At 35.2% G+C, this 19,186-nt stretch overlaps 1 protein-coding gene across 3 annotated transcripts in view; it reads left to right on the forward strand.

Moving 5' to 3' along the window:
• The window catches only part of VAPA (VAMP associated protein A), a 48,204-nt gene that overhangs the window by 17,599 nt on the left and 11,419 nt on the right, over nt 1-19,186 (forward strand). For all 3 annotated transcript variants that reach the window (XM_012746161.2, XM_012746162.2, XM_075993688.1), the window contains exons 2-4: nt 9,380-9,532; nt 13,064-13,167; nt 13,627-13,707. In XM_012746161.2, coding sequence (XP_012601615.1) covers nt 9,380-9,532; nt 13,064-13,167; nt 13,627-13,707 — 338 coding nt within the window. The remainder of the gene's footprint in view (nt 1-9,379; nt 9,533-13,063; nt 13,168-13,626; nt 13,708-19,186) is intronic.

A 19,186-nucleotide genomic window follows, 5' to 3' on the forward strand; every position in this document is an offset into this window, starting at 1 on the left:
CTGTAGTACTATCCAATCAAAATATCAAACAAAAATGTCTTGTGAGGGGTAGTATCACCAAAAGGATTTTGTATTTGTAGCACTTTCAGTAAGTTATATAACTTCCCTTTTCTGAGGATCTGGAAAGGTAGATTTCATCAGACCTCTTTAATCACCCCCCCACCATCTTTCTATCTCACCTTTACCTCCCATAAAATTCAGTGTAAAAGTTTTGTGAATATTTATCTATGTATGTTTTTCTGAGGTGTAGGATATAATTTTCAGCAGATTGTCAAAGGATTCTGTGACATACAAAAGTGGACCAGATGTTTTTTCCCAAGACCTTTTTTAGCTATTAAATTTGGTTATTCTTGTGCTCTGACGGTTATCAGTGCTTGTTAATTTTCCATTTTAACCAGGAAAATGGGCTCAGACTCTGAACTGTGTGCTGGGAGCAACCCTCATTGAGAGGCTTGGTTAGAGGGACACAATGGAGCAGAAAATCTCAAATTCATTTGTTAGGTGGGTTTATTGTAGGTAATTTTACAGTTTACTCATAATGTTTTATGTCCACTTAAGAATTTTGTTTTGAATTGGTGAGTTTTTACTTCTTTTGACCAATTATCTTCATCTTTAGATGGCTTGTATTTTTATGTCTAGAAAGACCATGATCTATAATTGACCATTTATAATCCCTGTTGGGCAATTTAAGTATAAATTTATTTAAATATAAATTCTGAATTCATAGAATTCTTGTGGAGTTTGTTGATAAAAATTGACAGATGATCATTTTAAAAATCAGTTTAAAAATTTGTTATTTTGGAGAATTGACATTTGCTTTTAAAGTGGGAGAATTAATAAATAAGTTGAAAATTTAAATATTAAAAAGCCAGATGTAATTATATTATTAAAATACAGGATTGTTCAAAATTAAACTTTTGTGAAATGTTTCTTTTGTCATGTTATTAAGCAATTGGATTTTTATTTTCTTTTTTTTGTCATGTTATTAAGCAGTTGGATTTTTATTTTCTTTTTTTTGAAACAGTCTTGCTTTGTTGTCCAGCCTAGAGTGAGTGCCGTGGCGTCAGCCTAGCTCACAGCAACCTCAAACTCCTGGGCTCAAGCAATCCTGCTGCCTCAGCCTCCCTGGTAGCTGGGACTACAGGCATGCACCACCATGCCTGGCTAACTTTTTCTATATATATTAGTTGGCCAATTAATTTGTTTCTATTTATAGTAGAGACAGGGTCCCGCTCTTGCTCAGGCTGGTTTCGAACTCCTGTCCTTGCGTAGTCTGCCCGCCTCAGCCTCCCAGAGTGCTAGGATTGCAGGCATGAGCCACTGCGCCTTGGCCGGATTTTTATTTTCATCTGTGCTTGCTGCTAAAGTCCTAGTCAAAATAGTTGTATAAAAATTGACATTTTTAATTATTTGTAGTAACTCATTGACTTTGAGGATGTTAAGAAATGGAATTTGTCTTTAAGACTCCTATTTTATCAGTTTAAAATGGGTTTCCAGCCAACTGTTTTGTGGATTCATGTAGTAAAAATAGATTAGAGTATTTTCTCATGTATTCTTATACCAGTTGTATGGGGGAGTTGTTAATCATCTGCTTGTCAAACAATGCAAGTAGTTGGCATTGAAGAAGGAGCAAACTATTTATGATACTCTAAAAATTGAATGATTTGTTTGACCGTATAATGACGTAGTTCAAAAGATTGTACTTCATAGGTATTATATGTATACTTTTTTCCCAGAAAACCATGCATACCTGTTGATTTAAATGATTATTTTATATTGAAATGCTTTCTTTTCTATGACTAGTTCTTTACCTTTATGGATTTTATTTTCTCTAATTTCTGTCTCCTCCCTCTCATCCCAATTCCAAATCTTTATTTCTTAGAAAATATTGTATGACTCACAAACTTTAAGCATAGGATAAAGTTGTTTTACTTCTTAAGGACTTGAAATAAGTACCTTTTAAAGACCTTATCTTTATGAAGTCAATTTCTTTTTCTGCTCTTGCTACATCAGGTAGATCTGTTTGATTTTATCTGTAATGCCTTTTTTCATTTGACCGCGTTTTTGTTTCCCTTCAGTCTTCTGTCTTACATAATTTTTCAGTGATCAATAAAATGGGAAAGTGTATCTGGCAAAGTTGGTTGGGGAATTTTCTGAATCTGGGCTTCTATAATACAAATATTTTAAAGTTTTAAAAGACGTGCTTATTCTTGTTTAAGATTTAAATAAAGGAAAGATATTCTTTATAATAGTTGTCTTTGATTTCAGTCTTTTAACCTTTAAAAAGAAAAATACAAATTTAAATCTGTTTGTTTTAGAACCACTTACAATTGTTTTTTAAATAGTTAGAAGTATGTGGTTATTACCATTGGGATATGTTTTTAAATTTTTCTTCTGTCTCCAATTAATGCATATGTATGTGGCCCACTGCATGCCTGCTGTGCCAACTGCCCGTGACTACCACAGGAGAACAGGGAGATGCAGAAGAGCAGCGGTGTAAAAGGCTCACAGTACATCCCCTTTTCTCCTGCCTGGTTAATCTTCCAGAGTAGGACTCAAGCATGCCATCCAGGGGAACCTCTCTGTTCACTGAGCAACAGAGTTCTCAGCAGAGGAGAAAAGGTGTACCACAAAGCTGTCTGTCTTAAGTTGAAAGAAGAGATTCCAGATGAGAAGGAACTAGTATAAGAACTCTGACAACATGAAAAAATCAGGCTATTTTAACACCCCCTGAAGGATCATGATAGTTCTACAGTGATGGACTCCACCCAAAAGGAAATTGTCGAAATGTCAGATACGGAATTCAGAATATGGATGGGCAAGTAAGATCAATGGGATTGATGAGAAAGTTGAACACAAAGAAACCAAAAAATAATTCAAGACATGGATGAAAAATTCTCTAAAGAGATAATATAAGAGAAAATATAATAGAACTTATAGAAATGAAAGAGTCATTTAGGAAATTTCAAAATACAGTGGAAAGTTTTAACAACAGACTAGACCAAGAAGAAAGAATTTCAGAACTTAAAGAGAAGGCTTTCGACTTTACTGAGTTAGTCTAAGATGAAGAAAAAAAAGATTCAAGAAGAAAGAATAGGCCGGGCGTGGTGGCTCACGCCTGTAATCCTAGCTCTTGGGAGGTCGAGGCGGGCGGATTGCTCAAGGTCAGGAGTTCAAAACCAGCCTGAGCAAGAGCGAGACCCCATCTCTACTATAAATAGAAAGAAATTAATTGGCCAACTGATATATATAGAAAAAATTAGCCGGGCATGGTGGCACATGCCTGTAGTCCCAGCTACTCGGGAGGCTGAGGCAGAAGGATCGCTCGAGCCCAGGAGTTTGAGGTTGCTGTGAGCTAGGCTGACGCCACGGCACTCACTCTAGCCTGGACAACAAAGCGAGACTCTGTCTCAAAAAAAAAGAAGAAGAAAGAATAATCTCTACGAGAAATGGAGAGAAGAAAAAGCATAAAACATGGAAAACCTATTTGAGAGAATTTCCCTGGTGCCACCAGAGATTTGGACATTTCTGATACAAAAGGTCATTGAACACCTGGAAGACTCATGGCAAGTAGGACACCACCAAGGAACATAGTCCATCAGTATGGCCAGAGTCAAAATGGAGGAGAAAATCCTATAAGCTGTGAGACTATAGGAGCAAGTAACTTACACAGGAAAACCTATCAGACTAAAGGCAAACTTCTCAGTAGAAACCTTACAAGTCAAAAAGGATTTGGGTCCCGTTTTTAGTCTTCTTAAACAGAATAATTGCCAGCCAAGAATTTTGTATCCTGCAAAACTAAGTTTCATAAATGAGGGAAAAATAAAGTCTTTCCCAGACAAGCAAACACTAAGGGAATTTGTCATGACTAGACCTGCCCTATAAGAAATGCTTAAAAGTGCTCTGTACGTGAAACAGAACAATTGATATCCAACCAGTGTAAAAACACTCAAAAGTTAAAACTCACAGCTCTTATAAAACAGTAGAACAAATGAGAAAACAAAGTGACTAGGTAACAGTCAACATGATGAACAGAATAGTATGTCACATATCAATACTATAATAACATTGAATGTAAATGACCCACTTAAAAGATATATATTGGTTGAATGGATAAAAACACAACTCAAATAATAGGCTGTCTCTGAGAAGCCCGTTTAACTTGCAGAGATTCTCATAGACTCGGGGTAAATGGCTGGACAAAAATAATACACGCAAACAAAAACCAAAACTAAGTAAGAGTAGCTGTTCTTGTATCAGATAAAATAGACTTTAAATCAACAGTGGTTAAAAAAAGACAATCATTATATGATAAAGGGATCAACTTGAGAAGATATAACAGTCCTGAATACAGATGCACCTAACACAGGAGCATGAAACAAATTCTACTAGATATAAGGAAGGAAATAAACAGCAGCCTTGTATTGATGATAGCCAGGGACTTCGCGGACACTCCACTGATAGAACTAAAGAGATCATTAAGGCAGAAAATCAACACTTGGCTTAAGCGGGATTCTATAACAAATGGACCTAACAGACATTTATAGAACATTCTACCCAAAAACTGCAGAATATACATTCTTCTCAGCACATGGGACATTTTCTGAGATATATATTTGTTAGGCCACAAAACAAGTCTCAGCAAAGAAAAAATTATGATCACACTATGTTTCTTTTCAGACCACGGTGGAATAAAACTAGAAATCAATTGTAAGAGGAACTCACAAAACTACACAAACACATGGAAATTAAACAACCTGCTGCTCAGTGATCCTTGGGTCAATGATGAAATCAAGATGGAAATTAAAAAATTTATCAAATTGAATGACAAAGGTGACAGAAGCTTCCAAAAATCTTTGGGATACAGCAAAAGCAGTGCTAAGAGGGATGTTAATGGCACTAAATGTCACATATCATAAAAAAGATCACAAATTAACCACCTAGTGTCACACTTCAAGGAACTAGGAAAAGTAGAACAGACCAAACCCAAAGCTAGCAGAAGAAAAGAAACAACAAAGATCAGAGTGGAACTAAATGAAATGGAAACCCAAAACACAATATAAAGAATCAAGAAAACAAAAAGTTGGTTCCTTGAAAAGATAAGATCACTAGACCACTAACTAGATTAACCGGAAATATTAATAGAAGAGAAAGGATTCAAATAAGCTCAATCAGAAATGAAAAAGGAAATATTACACTTGATACCATGGAAATACAAAATATTTGAGACTACCGTGAAAACCTTTATGCACACAAACTAGAAAATCTAGAGAAAATGGATAAATTTTTGGAAACACGCAGCCTGAATTGAATCAGGAAGTAATAGAAATTCCGAATAGACCAATAACGAGTGGAAAGTTTAAAACAGTAATATAAAAACTCCCCATAAAAAAAAAAAAAAAAAAAAAGACCAGTATTCACAGCCACATGCTACCAGGCCTACAAAGAACAACTGGCAACTGTCCTACTGAAACTGTCCCATAACATTGAGAAGGAGGGAATCCTTGCTAACTCATTCTGTGATGCCATTATCACCCTGATACCAATATCTGGTAAGGACACAACAAAGAAAACCATAGACCAATATCCCTCATGAGCATAGATACAAAAATCCTCACCAAAATACTAGGAAGCCAAACCCAACAGCAATATCAAAATATAATTCTTCATGATCAAGTGGGTTTCATCCCAGGGATGCACAGATGGTTCATCATACACAAATCAATAAATGTGTGATTCACCACATAAAAAGATAAACAGAAAGCATGTGATCATCGCAATAGATGCAGAAAAAGCATTGAGTAAAACCCAGCATCCCCGCATGATAAAAAGCCTCAACAAACAAGGCATAGAGGGAGCATACCATAAAATAAACCCACAGCCACATTATAGTGAATGGGGAAAAGTTGAAAGCATTCCTCTTAAGAACTGGAACAAGACGAAGGAGAAGGATGCCCACTGTCACCACTTCTTTTTTTTTCTTTTTTTCTTTTTTTTTTTTGAGACAGAGTCTCGCTTTGTTGCCCAGGCTAGAGTGAGTGCCGTGGCGTCAGCCTAGCTCACAGCAACCTCAAACTCTTGGGCTCAAGCAATCCTGCTGCCTCAGCCTCCCAAGTAGCTGGGACGACAGGCATGTGCCACCATGCCCAGCTAATTTTTTCTATATATATATATTAGTTGGCCAATTAATTTCTTTCTATGTATAGTAGAGACGGGATCTTGCTCTTGCTCAGGCTGGTTTTGAACTCCTGACCTCGAGCGATCCGCCCCCCTCGGCCTCCCAGAGTGCTAGGATTACAGGTGTGAGCCACTGCGCCCGGCCTGTCACCACTTCTAGTCACCATAATATTGGAAGTCCTAGCCAGAGTAATCAGGAAAGAAAAAGAAATAAAGAGCATATAAATCAGGAAAGAGGAGGTCAAACTGTTTGCCAGTGATATGATCTTTTGTCTAGAAAACCCTCAAGACTCCACCAGAAGACTCTTAGAATTGATAGATAAATTCAGTAAAGTCTTAGGTTATAAAATTAATGTACGTAAGTCAATAGCATTTCTATATACTAATTACAGTCAAGCTGATCGTCAAATCAAGAACTCAATACCATTTACAATAGCTACAAGGAAAGTGAGATACCTACTTAACCAAAAAGGTGAAAGGTGTTTACTAGGAGAACTACAAAGCACTTATGTTCTTTCAACATCTATGATGAAGGAAATCATAGAGGACGTAAACAAATGAAAAACATCCCATACTCATGGTTTAGAAGAATCAGCATTGTTAAAATGTCCATACTGCCCAAAGTGATTTACAGATTCGATGCAATTTCCATCAAAATACCAATGTCACTTTTCACAGATTGAGAAAAAACAATCCTAAACTTCATATGGAACCAAAAAAGGCCCAAATAGCCAAAACAATTCTAAGCACAAACAACAAATCTGAAGATATCAGGTTATCTGACTTCCAGTTATACTACAGAGTTGTAGTAACCAAAAGAGCCTAATACTGGTATAAAGGTAGACACATAGATCAATGGAACAGAATAGAGAACCTAGAAATAAACCCATATATCTACAACCAACTGATTTTCAACAAAGCAGACAAAAACGTACACTGGGACGTACGATTTTGATAAGTGATACTAGGAACATTGGACACCTATTTGATAAGTGGTGCTGGGAACATTGGTTAGCTACATGCAGAAGAATGAAACTGCATCCCTATGTCTCACTATATGTAAAAATTAACTCAAGATGGATTAAAGATTTAAATGTAAGACTTCAAATCATAAAAATTCTAGGAGAAAACATAGGGAAAACTCTCCTGGACATTGCCTAGACCAGGGGTCCTCAAACTTTTTAAACGGGGCCATTTCACTGTCCCTCAGACCGGTGTAGGGCCATTGGAGAGTACCGCACACATTCCACACATGCGCACTGTGGGCCCGGGATGAGTCGGCTGCTAAGCAGGAGAGGCAGCGGCGGCAAAAACACCCAGCGGGCCGGATAAATGTCCTTGGCCAGCTGCAGTTTGAGGACCCCTGGAAAGAATTTATGACTAAGACCCCAAAAGCAAATATAGCAACTATAAAAATAAATAAATGGAACTTAATTAAACTAAAATATTTCTGCACAGCAAAGGAAATGATCAGAGTAAATAGACAACCTACAGAATGGGGGAAATACAAACTATACTTTCAACAAAGAGCTAATATCCAGAATCTATAGAAAACTCAAACCAGCAAGAAAAAAACCCATCAAAAAGTGGGCGAAAAACATGAAGTTTTTTTTTTCTTTTCAAAAGAAAATAGACAGATGGCTAATAAACATGAAAATATACTCAACATCATTAATCAGGGAAATGCAAGTTAAAACCAGAATGAGATATAACACCTTACCTCTGTCAAAATGGCCATTACTAAAAAGTAAAAAAAAAAAAAAAATGATAGATGGTGGTACAGATGAGGTGAAAAGAGAATGTTTATACATTATTTTTGGGAATGTAAACTTAGTACAACTACTATGGAAAGCAGTATGGAAATTCCTCAAAGAACTAAAAGTAGACCTACCATTTGATCCAGCAATCCCACTGCTGGGTATCCACCCACCAGAAAAGAGACCTGCACCTGAATGCTCATTGCAGCACAATTCACAATTGCAAAGATAGGGAATCAACCAAAGTGCCATCAACTGATGAGCGGATAAAGAAACTGTGGTATGTGTATGTATGTATGTATGTACACACACACACACCTCATGGGTTACTACTGAGACATTAGAAGGAATGAAATAATGTCTTTTACAGCAACTTGCTTGAAACTAGAGACTTATCCTAAGTGAAGTATCTCAGGAATGGAAGAACAAATACATGTTCTCACTTAAAAGTGGGAGCTAAATGAGAGATACATGATCATAAAATGGTGTAATGGACATTGAAAACTAAGGAAGGGGGGGAGAGTGGGAGGGAGATGAGGGATAAAAATCTGCCTGTTGGGTACAGTGTACACTATTCTGGTGATGGGTACACTGAAAGCCCTGACTTTAGCATTATATACATTTATTGAAATTAAAAAAAAAATTAAACCTATACCTGACTTCAGGCATTTTAACCACTAATAAGAATAGCAAACATTTAAAAAACAAGCATCTATTTATTTTGTTGATTAAATTAATCTGTGTACTCTACCTTTAGGCTTTCCTTCAACCAAGAGCAAAATGGTGGCATACCCCTGCGTTTTGAAAAATGAGTTTATGCTGGTTTAATTGAGGCAGGATTGGATCAGCCTTTTGGGTTCCTTGTTTTTGTAATTTTATATTTGGGTACAGAGCCAGAGCTTAAAAGCTTTGTATCTATTGCATATGACACAGTATATATAATAAACACTTAACAAATGTGTGAGTGAATTTGGATTGATTGATTGAATTGATTAAACCTAATTAAGATGAAGCAGGAACTGTTTTCATAGGGTGCAGTATCTTCAGATGTTGAGACTTTCGCAGTTAGCCTAGTAAAATGAACTTGGCACTGGTTGCAGACCACTGGAAAATATTTTCAGTAATGTGGTAAGAACATACTGTAAGAATACAATTGTAGATGTATTTCATAGTTTGAAACTTTCAAAAGGCTTTTTTTGATAGAACTAATATATATTTACAGTAGAAATTGTGTGAAACATGGTAAGGAAATGAAGGAGATAATACAATTTACATATAAGTCTATCACCTGGAGAAAGGCACTATTAGCCACTTGGTGTATTTGTGCATACAGACGTCAACACATAAATAAAATAGAGATTGTATACATTCAGTTTTGAATTCTTTTTTTGTTTTATTTTGAATTCAATTAAATGTTTTTCCTCTTTAATATTTGAACCTTACAGGCCCCTTTACAGATGTAGTCACTACAAATCTTAAATTGCGAAATCCATCTGATAGAAAAGTGTGTTTCAAAGTGAAGACTACAGCACCTCGCCGGTACTGTGTGAGGCCCAACAGTGGAATTATTGACCCAGGGTCGACTGTGACTGTTTCAGGTAGCAAATCGTGTCCTGAATATATGTACATTTTAATTTTGACATTTTATGATTATGTTTAATTTGGTTTAATTATTTGGGTTTCAGCTGGAGGGAGGGAAATCTTATGTTACTCTGGCTTTGCCTTTAAAGATGTCCATTGTCCTACCATATGCAAACTGTCATGGAAAATTTCTTACTCTCATCTTGTGGGGGGAGGTATTTGTAAATAATTATTTTTAAGTCATTATCAATTTAAAATTTTATATCTAACCTTTGTTTCTGTAACTCACCACTACATTCTGCTTTTATTATTTTATCTTTGAAAAATCACACCATTTTTGTTATTGGTTATTCTCATTTAGATCTTGAGCTTGTTACATATTGCATGCAGCTATAGAAGTGTTGTCATTCTTTTGCTTGAAAAAGTACAATGCCAGGCTGAGGCGGGAGGATTGCTCAAAGGTTTGGAGTTTGAAACCAGCCTGAGCAAGAGTGAGAGCTCCTGTCTACTAAAAATAGAAAGAAATTAATTGGCCAATCAAAAAATATATAGAAAAAATTAGCCGGGCGTAGTGGCGCATGCCTGTAGTGTTTGTAGCTCCAGCTACTTGGGAGGCTGAGGCAGAAGGATTGCTTGAGCCCAGGAGTCTGAGGTTGCTGTGAGCTAGGCTGACGCCATGGCACTCTAGCCCGAGCAACAGAGTAGTGAGACTCTGTCTCAAAAAAAAAAAAAAAAAGAAGTACAGTGCCTCTTTTTTTGCCTATTGAATCAAATCAGATGAGTCTTTGCCTTTCATTGTGAATGCCAACAGTGTCCTGCATTTCAAATCTTTATTTTTATTACTGTTATGTCTTTATTTGTAGTTGAAAAAATATGCTTAGTTCCTGCAATATATGGATTCCTTACTCCTCCTGTCGAGTCAATCTATGCTGGTGCCACAGTTAATGCCCTCTGTAAACTGTTCCTTTCTTCCCTCAGATAGTCCCTCTGATTTCTGAGGATGATACTCCTTAACTATATATCTAACATACCTGGGAAATAAGAAATATGAGAGTGTATATGGTTCCTTTATGGGAGAACCTCTTAAGTTTGTAACAGTAGTTCTCATCTCCTACTTTGTGTTGTGATAACATGGGGAGCATGAAAACACATGAGTTCATCTCATATCAGAGTCTCTGGGGGCATGGCTTAGAAATGCGTACATTAGCAACAACAATAAGAATGCCTGGGTGATCCTTACAAGCAATCCTAAAATATAATTTTGTATCAGTTTATAGTTTTCAAATCCATAGCAGATTAAAAATAGCAAATTATACAGAGGTGAGAGTCTTTAGCAGGCACCTTGAGAATATTTAGAGGTGGAACCTGACTACAAGGGTAATAAAGGACAAACCATAGTCAGAGTTCTTGGTGACACTAAATCCTCCTTCAGTAGGTATAGGCCAAAACTCAAGAGCTAGGAAGCTCTAGAAAATAAGATGTTTTTAGTGACTCTTGTGGTAAGACCTGGGAAGAATCCTTTCATGTTTGCTTGCATAGTCAAGTTCATCAGTTCCTCAGAAAGATGGATGAGCAGTATGATAAAGGAAGCAATGCATACATTCTAATTGTTGCTCTCTACATCTTTAAGCCTTTAGCTAAATTGGAAGGAGATAGAATTATTTCAGTCCACGTAGTTAAAAATAGTTTATTGGTATAAACAGCTATATACCTAGAATCCATAAAACTATTACAGAATGACTTTTTTTGGAGGGTTCCAGATTGCTGAAGTTTAAGAACATTAATTTATTTCTTAAGAAAATTTATGCTTTTCAAAGCATTTTTCACCCCATAAACCCATTGCATTGAGCACCTGACTTACTGAAAACTCCAAACTAATTAATGATTACATAGCATGTCCTCAGATTCCTCTCCTCCAATTTGAATTTGGCTTTTCTAGTTTTTAGTGTAGTGTCTTTCCACTTAAGGAGTCACTCAGCTGTGCTTCCTCCAGTAACCTTCTCTGTTTAATTCTGTTACATGTTCGTTTCTTTTTTCCTGTGTCCCTTTAGCATTTAGTTTTGTAGATTTGCTTTTTTAATTTGTACATATTTATATTTTTGGGATTGCCTTCTCTTGTTATATAGTTTACAACCTTAGAGTATAGTTGTCATAAAGTTAACCATGTTTTTAAGCTTGCTTTTTATTCACAAATTTTTGGTTCATAATGATTAGCTTATAGTGATTGCTTAGTGAAGGCTGTTAATGGAATTTTGTTGTGCCTTCTCTTGGTTCCCTTGAATACATTTTTTTAGCCATGATAGGAGTTAATGGACTTTTCAGATATATCTTATGAATAAGATTTTCTTACATAATTATTATGTCTTACATTTGCTTAATTGTATTTGTCTTTTTGATATATCTTAGAAATAATCTAAATATTAGCAGGGAGTAAGTTCTATAATACCATATACATGTTTTATATAATTGTTGGCTTATTCTTTATAACCTTTTATATTGGATTTATGTTACTCAAGTTTAGCATGACTTATAAAACCACTCAGAGCCTTAAATAACCTAAATTGAAAATCATAAATGTTTAGAAAAAATTTGAATGTTATTATTGGGACTGTAGAATAAATTCTAGAGATGAAGAGGCTATGCGTATGCTTTGTTTTCTTAGAAGATTTAAATTGTTAAACTTTTTGAATAGGTGTTTATTTAAAATCCATTTTAGAAAAATTAGTTATATTAAAACAATATATGGCAGTGTTTTTTTTTTTTTGAGACAGAGTCTTGCTTTGTTGCCTAGGCTAGAGTGAGTGCCATGGCGTCAGCCTAGCTCACAGCAACCTCAAACTCCTGGGCTCAAGCGATCCTTCTGTCTCAGCCTCCCAAGTAGCTGGGACTACAGGCATGTGCCACAATGCCCGGCTAATTTTTTCTATATATATTAGTTGGCCAATTAGTTTCTTTCTATTTATAGTAGAGACGGGGTCTCGCTCTTGCTCAGGCTGGTTTCGAACTCCCGACCTCGAGCAATCCGCCCGCCTCGGCCTCCCAGAGAGCTAGGATTACAGGCGTGAGCCACCGCGCCCGGCCTGGCAGTGTTTTTTTTTTAAGTTATCAAGTATTTCTCTTTTAAATAACCCCAGTTGTCTAATTTTAAACTATCATGAAATACTAATATGAAGCCTAAATTCACATTATAAATAGTTTTATTATAATAAAAATGATATAAATAGAGCTTACAGGCAATATAGTAGTTACTGTTGACAAAGTTTTGAAAATGTTTACAAAGTATAGAAGGGGCAGTCATAAATTCATATTTTTTTTAATAGCCATTTGTTATTTTGTGGGTTGTAAAAGACTTAGTAAATCAGAAAGGTGGGCAAATTAAAAATAATTAGAATCTATAAAGTTGATTCTGGATCCTTAATGTAAATAACCTAGTGTTTGATTTCTTGAACCTTTCTTGGTTGTCTTGAAATTTGCATATTAGTGAATGAGGTAATAGGAGTCATATGCAAACAAATGCAGAAGACAATATATCTTTTCTTCTTACTTAGTAATGCTACAGCCGTTTGACTATGATCCGAATGAAAAGAGTAAACACAAGTTTATGGTACAGACAATTTTTGCTCCACCAAACACTTCAGATATGGAAGCTGTGGTAAGTATAGAAGTTGAACAGAATTTATTTTGGGGAATGTAGTTTAAACTGTTGATTTTTGTTTAGTACTCAATAGAGCAACTTAATTTTTAGAAATTTAAAATTAGATTTTTAAAAAATCAGTAAGTCTGTTGATTGTAAATAATCCTGACTTAATTTCAAGAATGTAAATTTTGAAATAGTATTTTTAGAAACAATTTAGAAATGCTTCCACAAGAAGAAAGTCCTGTGATTGCTAGTGATGTCAGTGTGATTTTAATGGTTGGTGATAATAGCTCTAGAATTACATAAAAGTGTTGTGACATCAGATAATGATGGCAAGGTGATAAACATGGAGTGCAGCAGTGTATTCCAGCTGAGCCGAGCAGTTATACTCATTTTCTATTTGTCCCTTGAGGTGAAACCTGTTTGCCATGGTCATACTTCCTATGTCTCATGTTTGGTGTTGTTTATTTTTAGTGGAAAGAGGCAAAACCTGATGAATTAATGGACTCCAAATTGAGATGTGTATTTGAAATGCCCAATGAAAACGATAAATTGGTAAGTAGGAAAATATAAGAAAATTGGAAGCCATTGAGCTCTCAGTTTCTTTGGTTGATTTTGGTTCTGTTTTTGGCCTAGGGGTGTGTGTGTGGTGGCTATCACAAAAGACTATCACAGAAGGCTGTCACATAAGACTCAGTGCTTATTTAAGTTTAAAAAAATTTGTTACGCTTTTTTTCATTTTAAAACATTCTGTTTGTCCAAGAAGAAAGAAATACTCTTAGGTCCAAGCTGCATGTAAGAGAAGAATCATTTAATTCTACTGAGTTTTTGCCACTTAAATCACTTCAGGTTCTTTTTTAGAATGAGATGTGTATATAATAAATACACTTTATTTATATATAAATAAATTTGTATATAAGTAAAATGTAATAAATATATAATACATATAATAAAGAAAAGATTGAAAATTCTTTTTGGCAACTATATACCAGCAGTCTGGATTTAAAAATTTTAATTTACATGGATGGTTTATTCTAGGTTTAGCTATTTCCAGGTATTTTGTTCACTTTTGTTTTTGGTCAAAATCCATCTAATTTTATTTCTAGTAAATTTTATATTGCTTATTGATAGTGTGAAGCAAATACAATTTGAGGCACTGAGGGATATGTGTGTGTGTATGTGTATATATATATATATATATGCAGTTAAAAAATCAATATATGAATGTATAGAGTGGGTTGTGGTCACTTTCCTTTTTTTCCCCTTTCGGATTGCAAATTTGAATCTTTTTCTGTGGTTCACAGGGATTTGAAAGATGAGATTTTTGTGTGTGTGACTTAATATATACGATAATATGGATAAACAGAATTGTTTGGTGCAATTTGATTATAATCTGATGTGACTCTTGCCTTGATCTGGAGGCCATTTGCTCTACTGGAAAGTAAACATGAGGCCAGGTGTGGTGGCTCATACCTGTACTTTCCAGCACTTTGGGAGGCTGAGGTGGAACCTTGAGGCCATGAGTTTAAGACCAGCCTGGCAACATAGTGAAATCACATCTGTACAAAAAATTTTTAAAGAATTAGCTAGGTGTGCTGGCACATACTTGTAGTCCTAGCTACTTGGGAGGCTGAGGCAGGAGGATTGCTTGGGCCCAGAAGTTTGAGGTTGCAGCAAGTTATGATGATGTGACTGCACTCTAGCACTGGGGACAGAGCAAGGCCCTGTCCTGAAATTAAACATGTAGATTAAATACATGGGCTCAGTTATTGTGTTACTCTTTCAGGGTAAACTGAAATGATGAAAAAGTCTTTGCATGGTAATTAGGTGTTGACCAAATTATTTATTGAATTTTAAAAGTGCCCTTTTAAAGACATTTTGAGGTATTTGCCCAAAGCAAAAGATACTGATGCATATATTTTTATTGTAAGTGAGGGTTAGATGGCATATGTTTATGCTTCCCATTTGGAGTTTTCTTTCTCTTTTGCATAGGCTGTTAGGAAGCTAATAGCAATAGCTTTCATAGCTCTTATTATTGGAACCAAGAAAACATAATAGCACATTGTCTAGATTGACTTTTTTTTAAATTGGATATTTTCTCATTTGGAGTTTTATGGTATTTTTACAATAATTTAATAAACATAGATCTGGGTGTCTTTCATGTGGGCTTCATATTATGCTGGATAGCAGACTATTTATTTGAGGTTGTAGTCTGAAAAGAGTCGGAGCCTAGGGATTTGATACTGCTGATTAAGAGCAGTTCTCACTGCTTTAAAAACCAAACCAGAAGTTGTTGGAAATGATATGGCTACACTTGAGCCTAGCCATCTTGGAGGAGAATAGCAGGTATGCCTCCCTAAAGGTATAGCCAGTAGTAATCCAAGAAAGCAGTTTTGGATCTCCGTTAGTGCTTAAACAATTACTGAATGGAGTTCCCAGAGTCCCACACTATGGAGCATAAGCAGAAGTAATTTGGGCCTGGAACTTTTTCAGCGCAAGTATTAGTAACGTAAAGGCCATTCAGTAACTTCAAAGTACTCCATAGAGTATCTGATTCTGAACCTTGATGAGCTAGCTGTAGAGTGTATTTCACTAATTGAATTACTTGGATTTGTATATTAAATTGTAGAGAATATCTGCTAAAGGTGATTTAAAAAAATTTTTTTATTTTGGAAAACTACCTGGAAAAGTATATAGCAGTACCTAGAAAAGTATATAGCAGTACAGTGAACCTCTGTGAACCTATGACTAGCTTTAACAATTACCAGTTTGTGGTTAATCTTATTATGTCTAAATCCCATTATTTTCCATCTCACAGTTTAAGGCAAATGCCAGATATCATATAGTTTCATCTGTAACTATTTCAATATATATCTTTCAAAGTACTTTAAAAAAAGGATAAAAGAGTTTTAATGACAGTACCATTATTATGCCTTTAAAATTTTAGTGTATCATTAATATCAAACTATTCAGGCAACATTCTCATTTGTCTCACAAATGTCATTTAAGGTTTTTTTTTTTTTCAGTTTGTTTGATTTGAGATCAAAATAAAGTGTAAACACTGCTACTGGATGACATATTTCTTAAATCTCTTAGTCTATAGGTTCTCTCTCTGTTTTGCTCTTGCAAATTATTACTAGGTTTGCTTGTGGACTTTCCCATAGACTAGATTTTGCTCATTGCATCCTGTGGTGTCATTTAACTTTTTCTGTGTCCTTGGTATTTCCTATAATTAAAAGTTCTAGATGAGTTGTTCTCATCCAGGGGCAGTTGATTCCTGCTTTAGAGGCAATGTCTGGAGACAGTTTTGGTTTTTGCCACTGAGGGATGGAGAGGGGTGCTACAGGCATGCATCTCTCTAGTGAGTAGAGGCAAGGATGCTGCTCACCTTTCTATATAGGATGGACCCTACAATAAAGAATTATGGCCCAAAATGTCAATAAAGTTGAGATTGAGAAAATATGGCCTAGGTCCATTGATTCATTTATGATTGCATAATGGTGATATCTTGTCATTTCTACTTCATATACTACTAAGAATACTTGTGTAAAGAGAAACTTGTTTTCATCTAATATTTGGTTATTCAGTGATAGAGTTTATAAGGGCAGGATAAATGAGTCTCTCTTAAATTACAGGTTTTCAGAAAATTGCGTTGGTTCACAAGCATCCCTTTGGTGATGTACAGTTAATCTTCTTCTCTCCCTCCTTTCTTCCTTTCCTCTGTACTTTCTGTATTGTTAGAGGTCATGGATTTTAAGCTCGGTTTCAGCTCCTTGTAGTTATTATCATTATTGGTGCTCAGGTTGCCTGGTAAGGAACCTCTTTGAATTGGTTGAGTTTTTTTGACCCCGGTATTCTTTGGTAATTCTCTTGATGTTTAATATGGCAAGATTTTTCCAGGCCCAGACCTGGACTCAGCCATTTCTTCAAGCTCTGGTCCATTTCAGTGGAAGATGGCATTTTAGGACCACGATCTATGCCCTGGGACAAGATTGATATTTAATTTTGTCAGAATTTCTTTTGATCAAGATTGGAGTCATTTATCATTCGAAGGCACCTCTTCAAATGCTAAAATTTTAATGATAAAATTTTATCAGCAGCATATAGATGATGCGGATCATTTTATTTCTTGTGGTAATGATTGCATGTTATGATTGGGATATGTTCTTGAAGATCTTGGATAATTCAAAACATGTCAAATCCAACACTGATCCTGAGAAGAATGAGCAGGTACTTCTGTGAACCAACTGAAGTGGTGTTTCAGTGTAGCAATACAATAAATATGGCTTAGGATTTTTATGGCTCACTAACCTTGCCATTATGATTTTTGATGGATATTTTTAAGTGTTTAGAATTCACATTTCAAGTATTATACATAAAATGAGACTTTAAGATTTCATTTTATCACTATTTCAAGTTAATATAATTCAAATGTGCAAACGTTGTATCTTACTATATATAAGCTAGGGGTGGCTTTAATTGATTGTGTATGCTAAAAAGAAGAGTGGCCAAAACAGGGCTGTGTTTTTATAAGGCAATATTTCCCAGTGTATTAGGTTGTTAGAGTTCTGTGGTCAAGTGAGTTTGGAAAAATTCTGCAAATACCTTGTCTCCAAAGTAAATCACTTTGAATATTTGCATATTAAAGGCTCCAATAAGACTTACAGTAAAGAAATAAGTTTAGCCCAGCATTTCTTTTCTGTTTAATAAAACATAATTAACTTATGAAGTATCTGGTCTGAAAAATACACTTTTGGAAATGTTTTAATTAAATTCCTTCTTGTAGTATTACTAATCTGCAGATTCTATAAGAAATGTTAATTACTGAGAAATGTGTTTAAATTCAGTGCAACCTAGCACAGATCTAGTTCTGTTGTTAGTGGCATATTACAAGTAATCAATTTAATGTTGCCTCGATCCTTTATGGAAAATATGAAACCTTAAAGTACCAAATCTGAAGTCTTTACGATAGTACAAAATATATAGGAAAATTTTTGTTTCTTTGTTTATAATAATAAGAATGAAACCTTTTCTATCTGTGTAAAAATACAGAACACCTCTTTCTTAAATACTGCATTCATGTGGTGATGACTCTGTTGATAATTGTATCTTGCTATTTCCATGTCAGAATTGTTGGTAGGTGAAGTTGCTTAAAAAAAATCATAGTATCTTTGACACATTGGTTTCTTTCTAGCATCCATAAATAAAATTACTTAATATCCCCATTCTGTATGTTTATCTTAGATTTACTTAAACAAAATTCAGTTTAGTTTTTAACTGAGTTGCTGGTGACAACTTAAGGTTTAACATACAACTTCCTTTCCTTTTCCCTTTCACCTTTCCCCTTCCCCCTTCTTTTCTTTTTCCTCCTCCCTTTCCCCTGTGTGTTTTTTTTTTTTTTTTTTTTTTTTTGTAAAGAGACAGGATCTCCCTATGTTGCTCAAGATGGTCTCAAAGTTTTGGGCTCAGGGAATCCTCCTGTCTCAGCCTCCTAAGTAGCTGGGACTACAGGCGTATGCTAACACAACCTGCCTTTAAATGATTTCTTTCTCTCCTTTTAAGAAAAAATTTTTAGATGTATTTCAGTTCATCAGTGGTCCATAGCATCTTCATTTGATAGAGTTGTTTTGAGTATGGAGGGCCATTCAGCATGTTCCCTGTACTCTTGGTAGCTGGAGATGAATGATACTGAAGTGCTGTTATACAAAATGAAGTTCTTTGTATTATTAGTTCTGATTAGGTTTTGTCAACTCTGTTATGAAATACCTAATTTCCAATTAGTGATAGTGTTTTTTTTTTTTTTTAGAATTGAATTGTGTTGTTATTTTTGATGTTTTATGACCTATTCAGCTCTTTGTGTTCAATTCTAAAAAAATTTTGAGGGCTGAACTCTATTTGACATTTTTCAAATTTCTTAAATGTATTGCATTTCATTAATCTTTCTTCTAACATCTGATGGTGACGTGTTTTCTAGGAAATAATACTGATTTGTTTTAATGAAGATGGAAGGGCTGTAAAGAACAGGGATTTCAGG

Source organism: Microcebus murinus, chromosome 17 (genome assembly GCF_040939455.1).
Source record: "Microcebus murinus isolate Inina chromosome 17, M.murinus_Inina_mat1.0, whole genome shotgun sequence".
NCBI lineage: Eukaryota > Metazoa > Chordata > Mammalia > Primates > Cheirogaleidae > Microcebus > Microcebus murinus.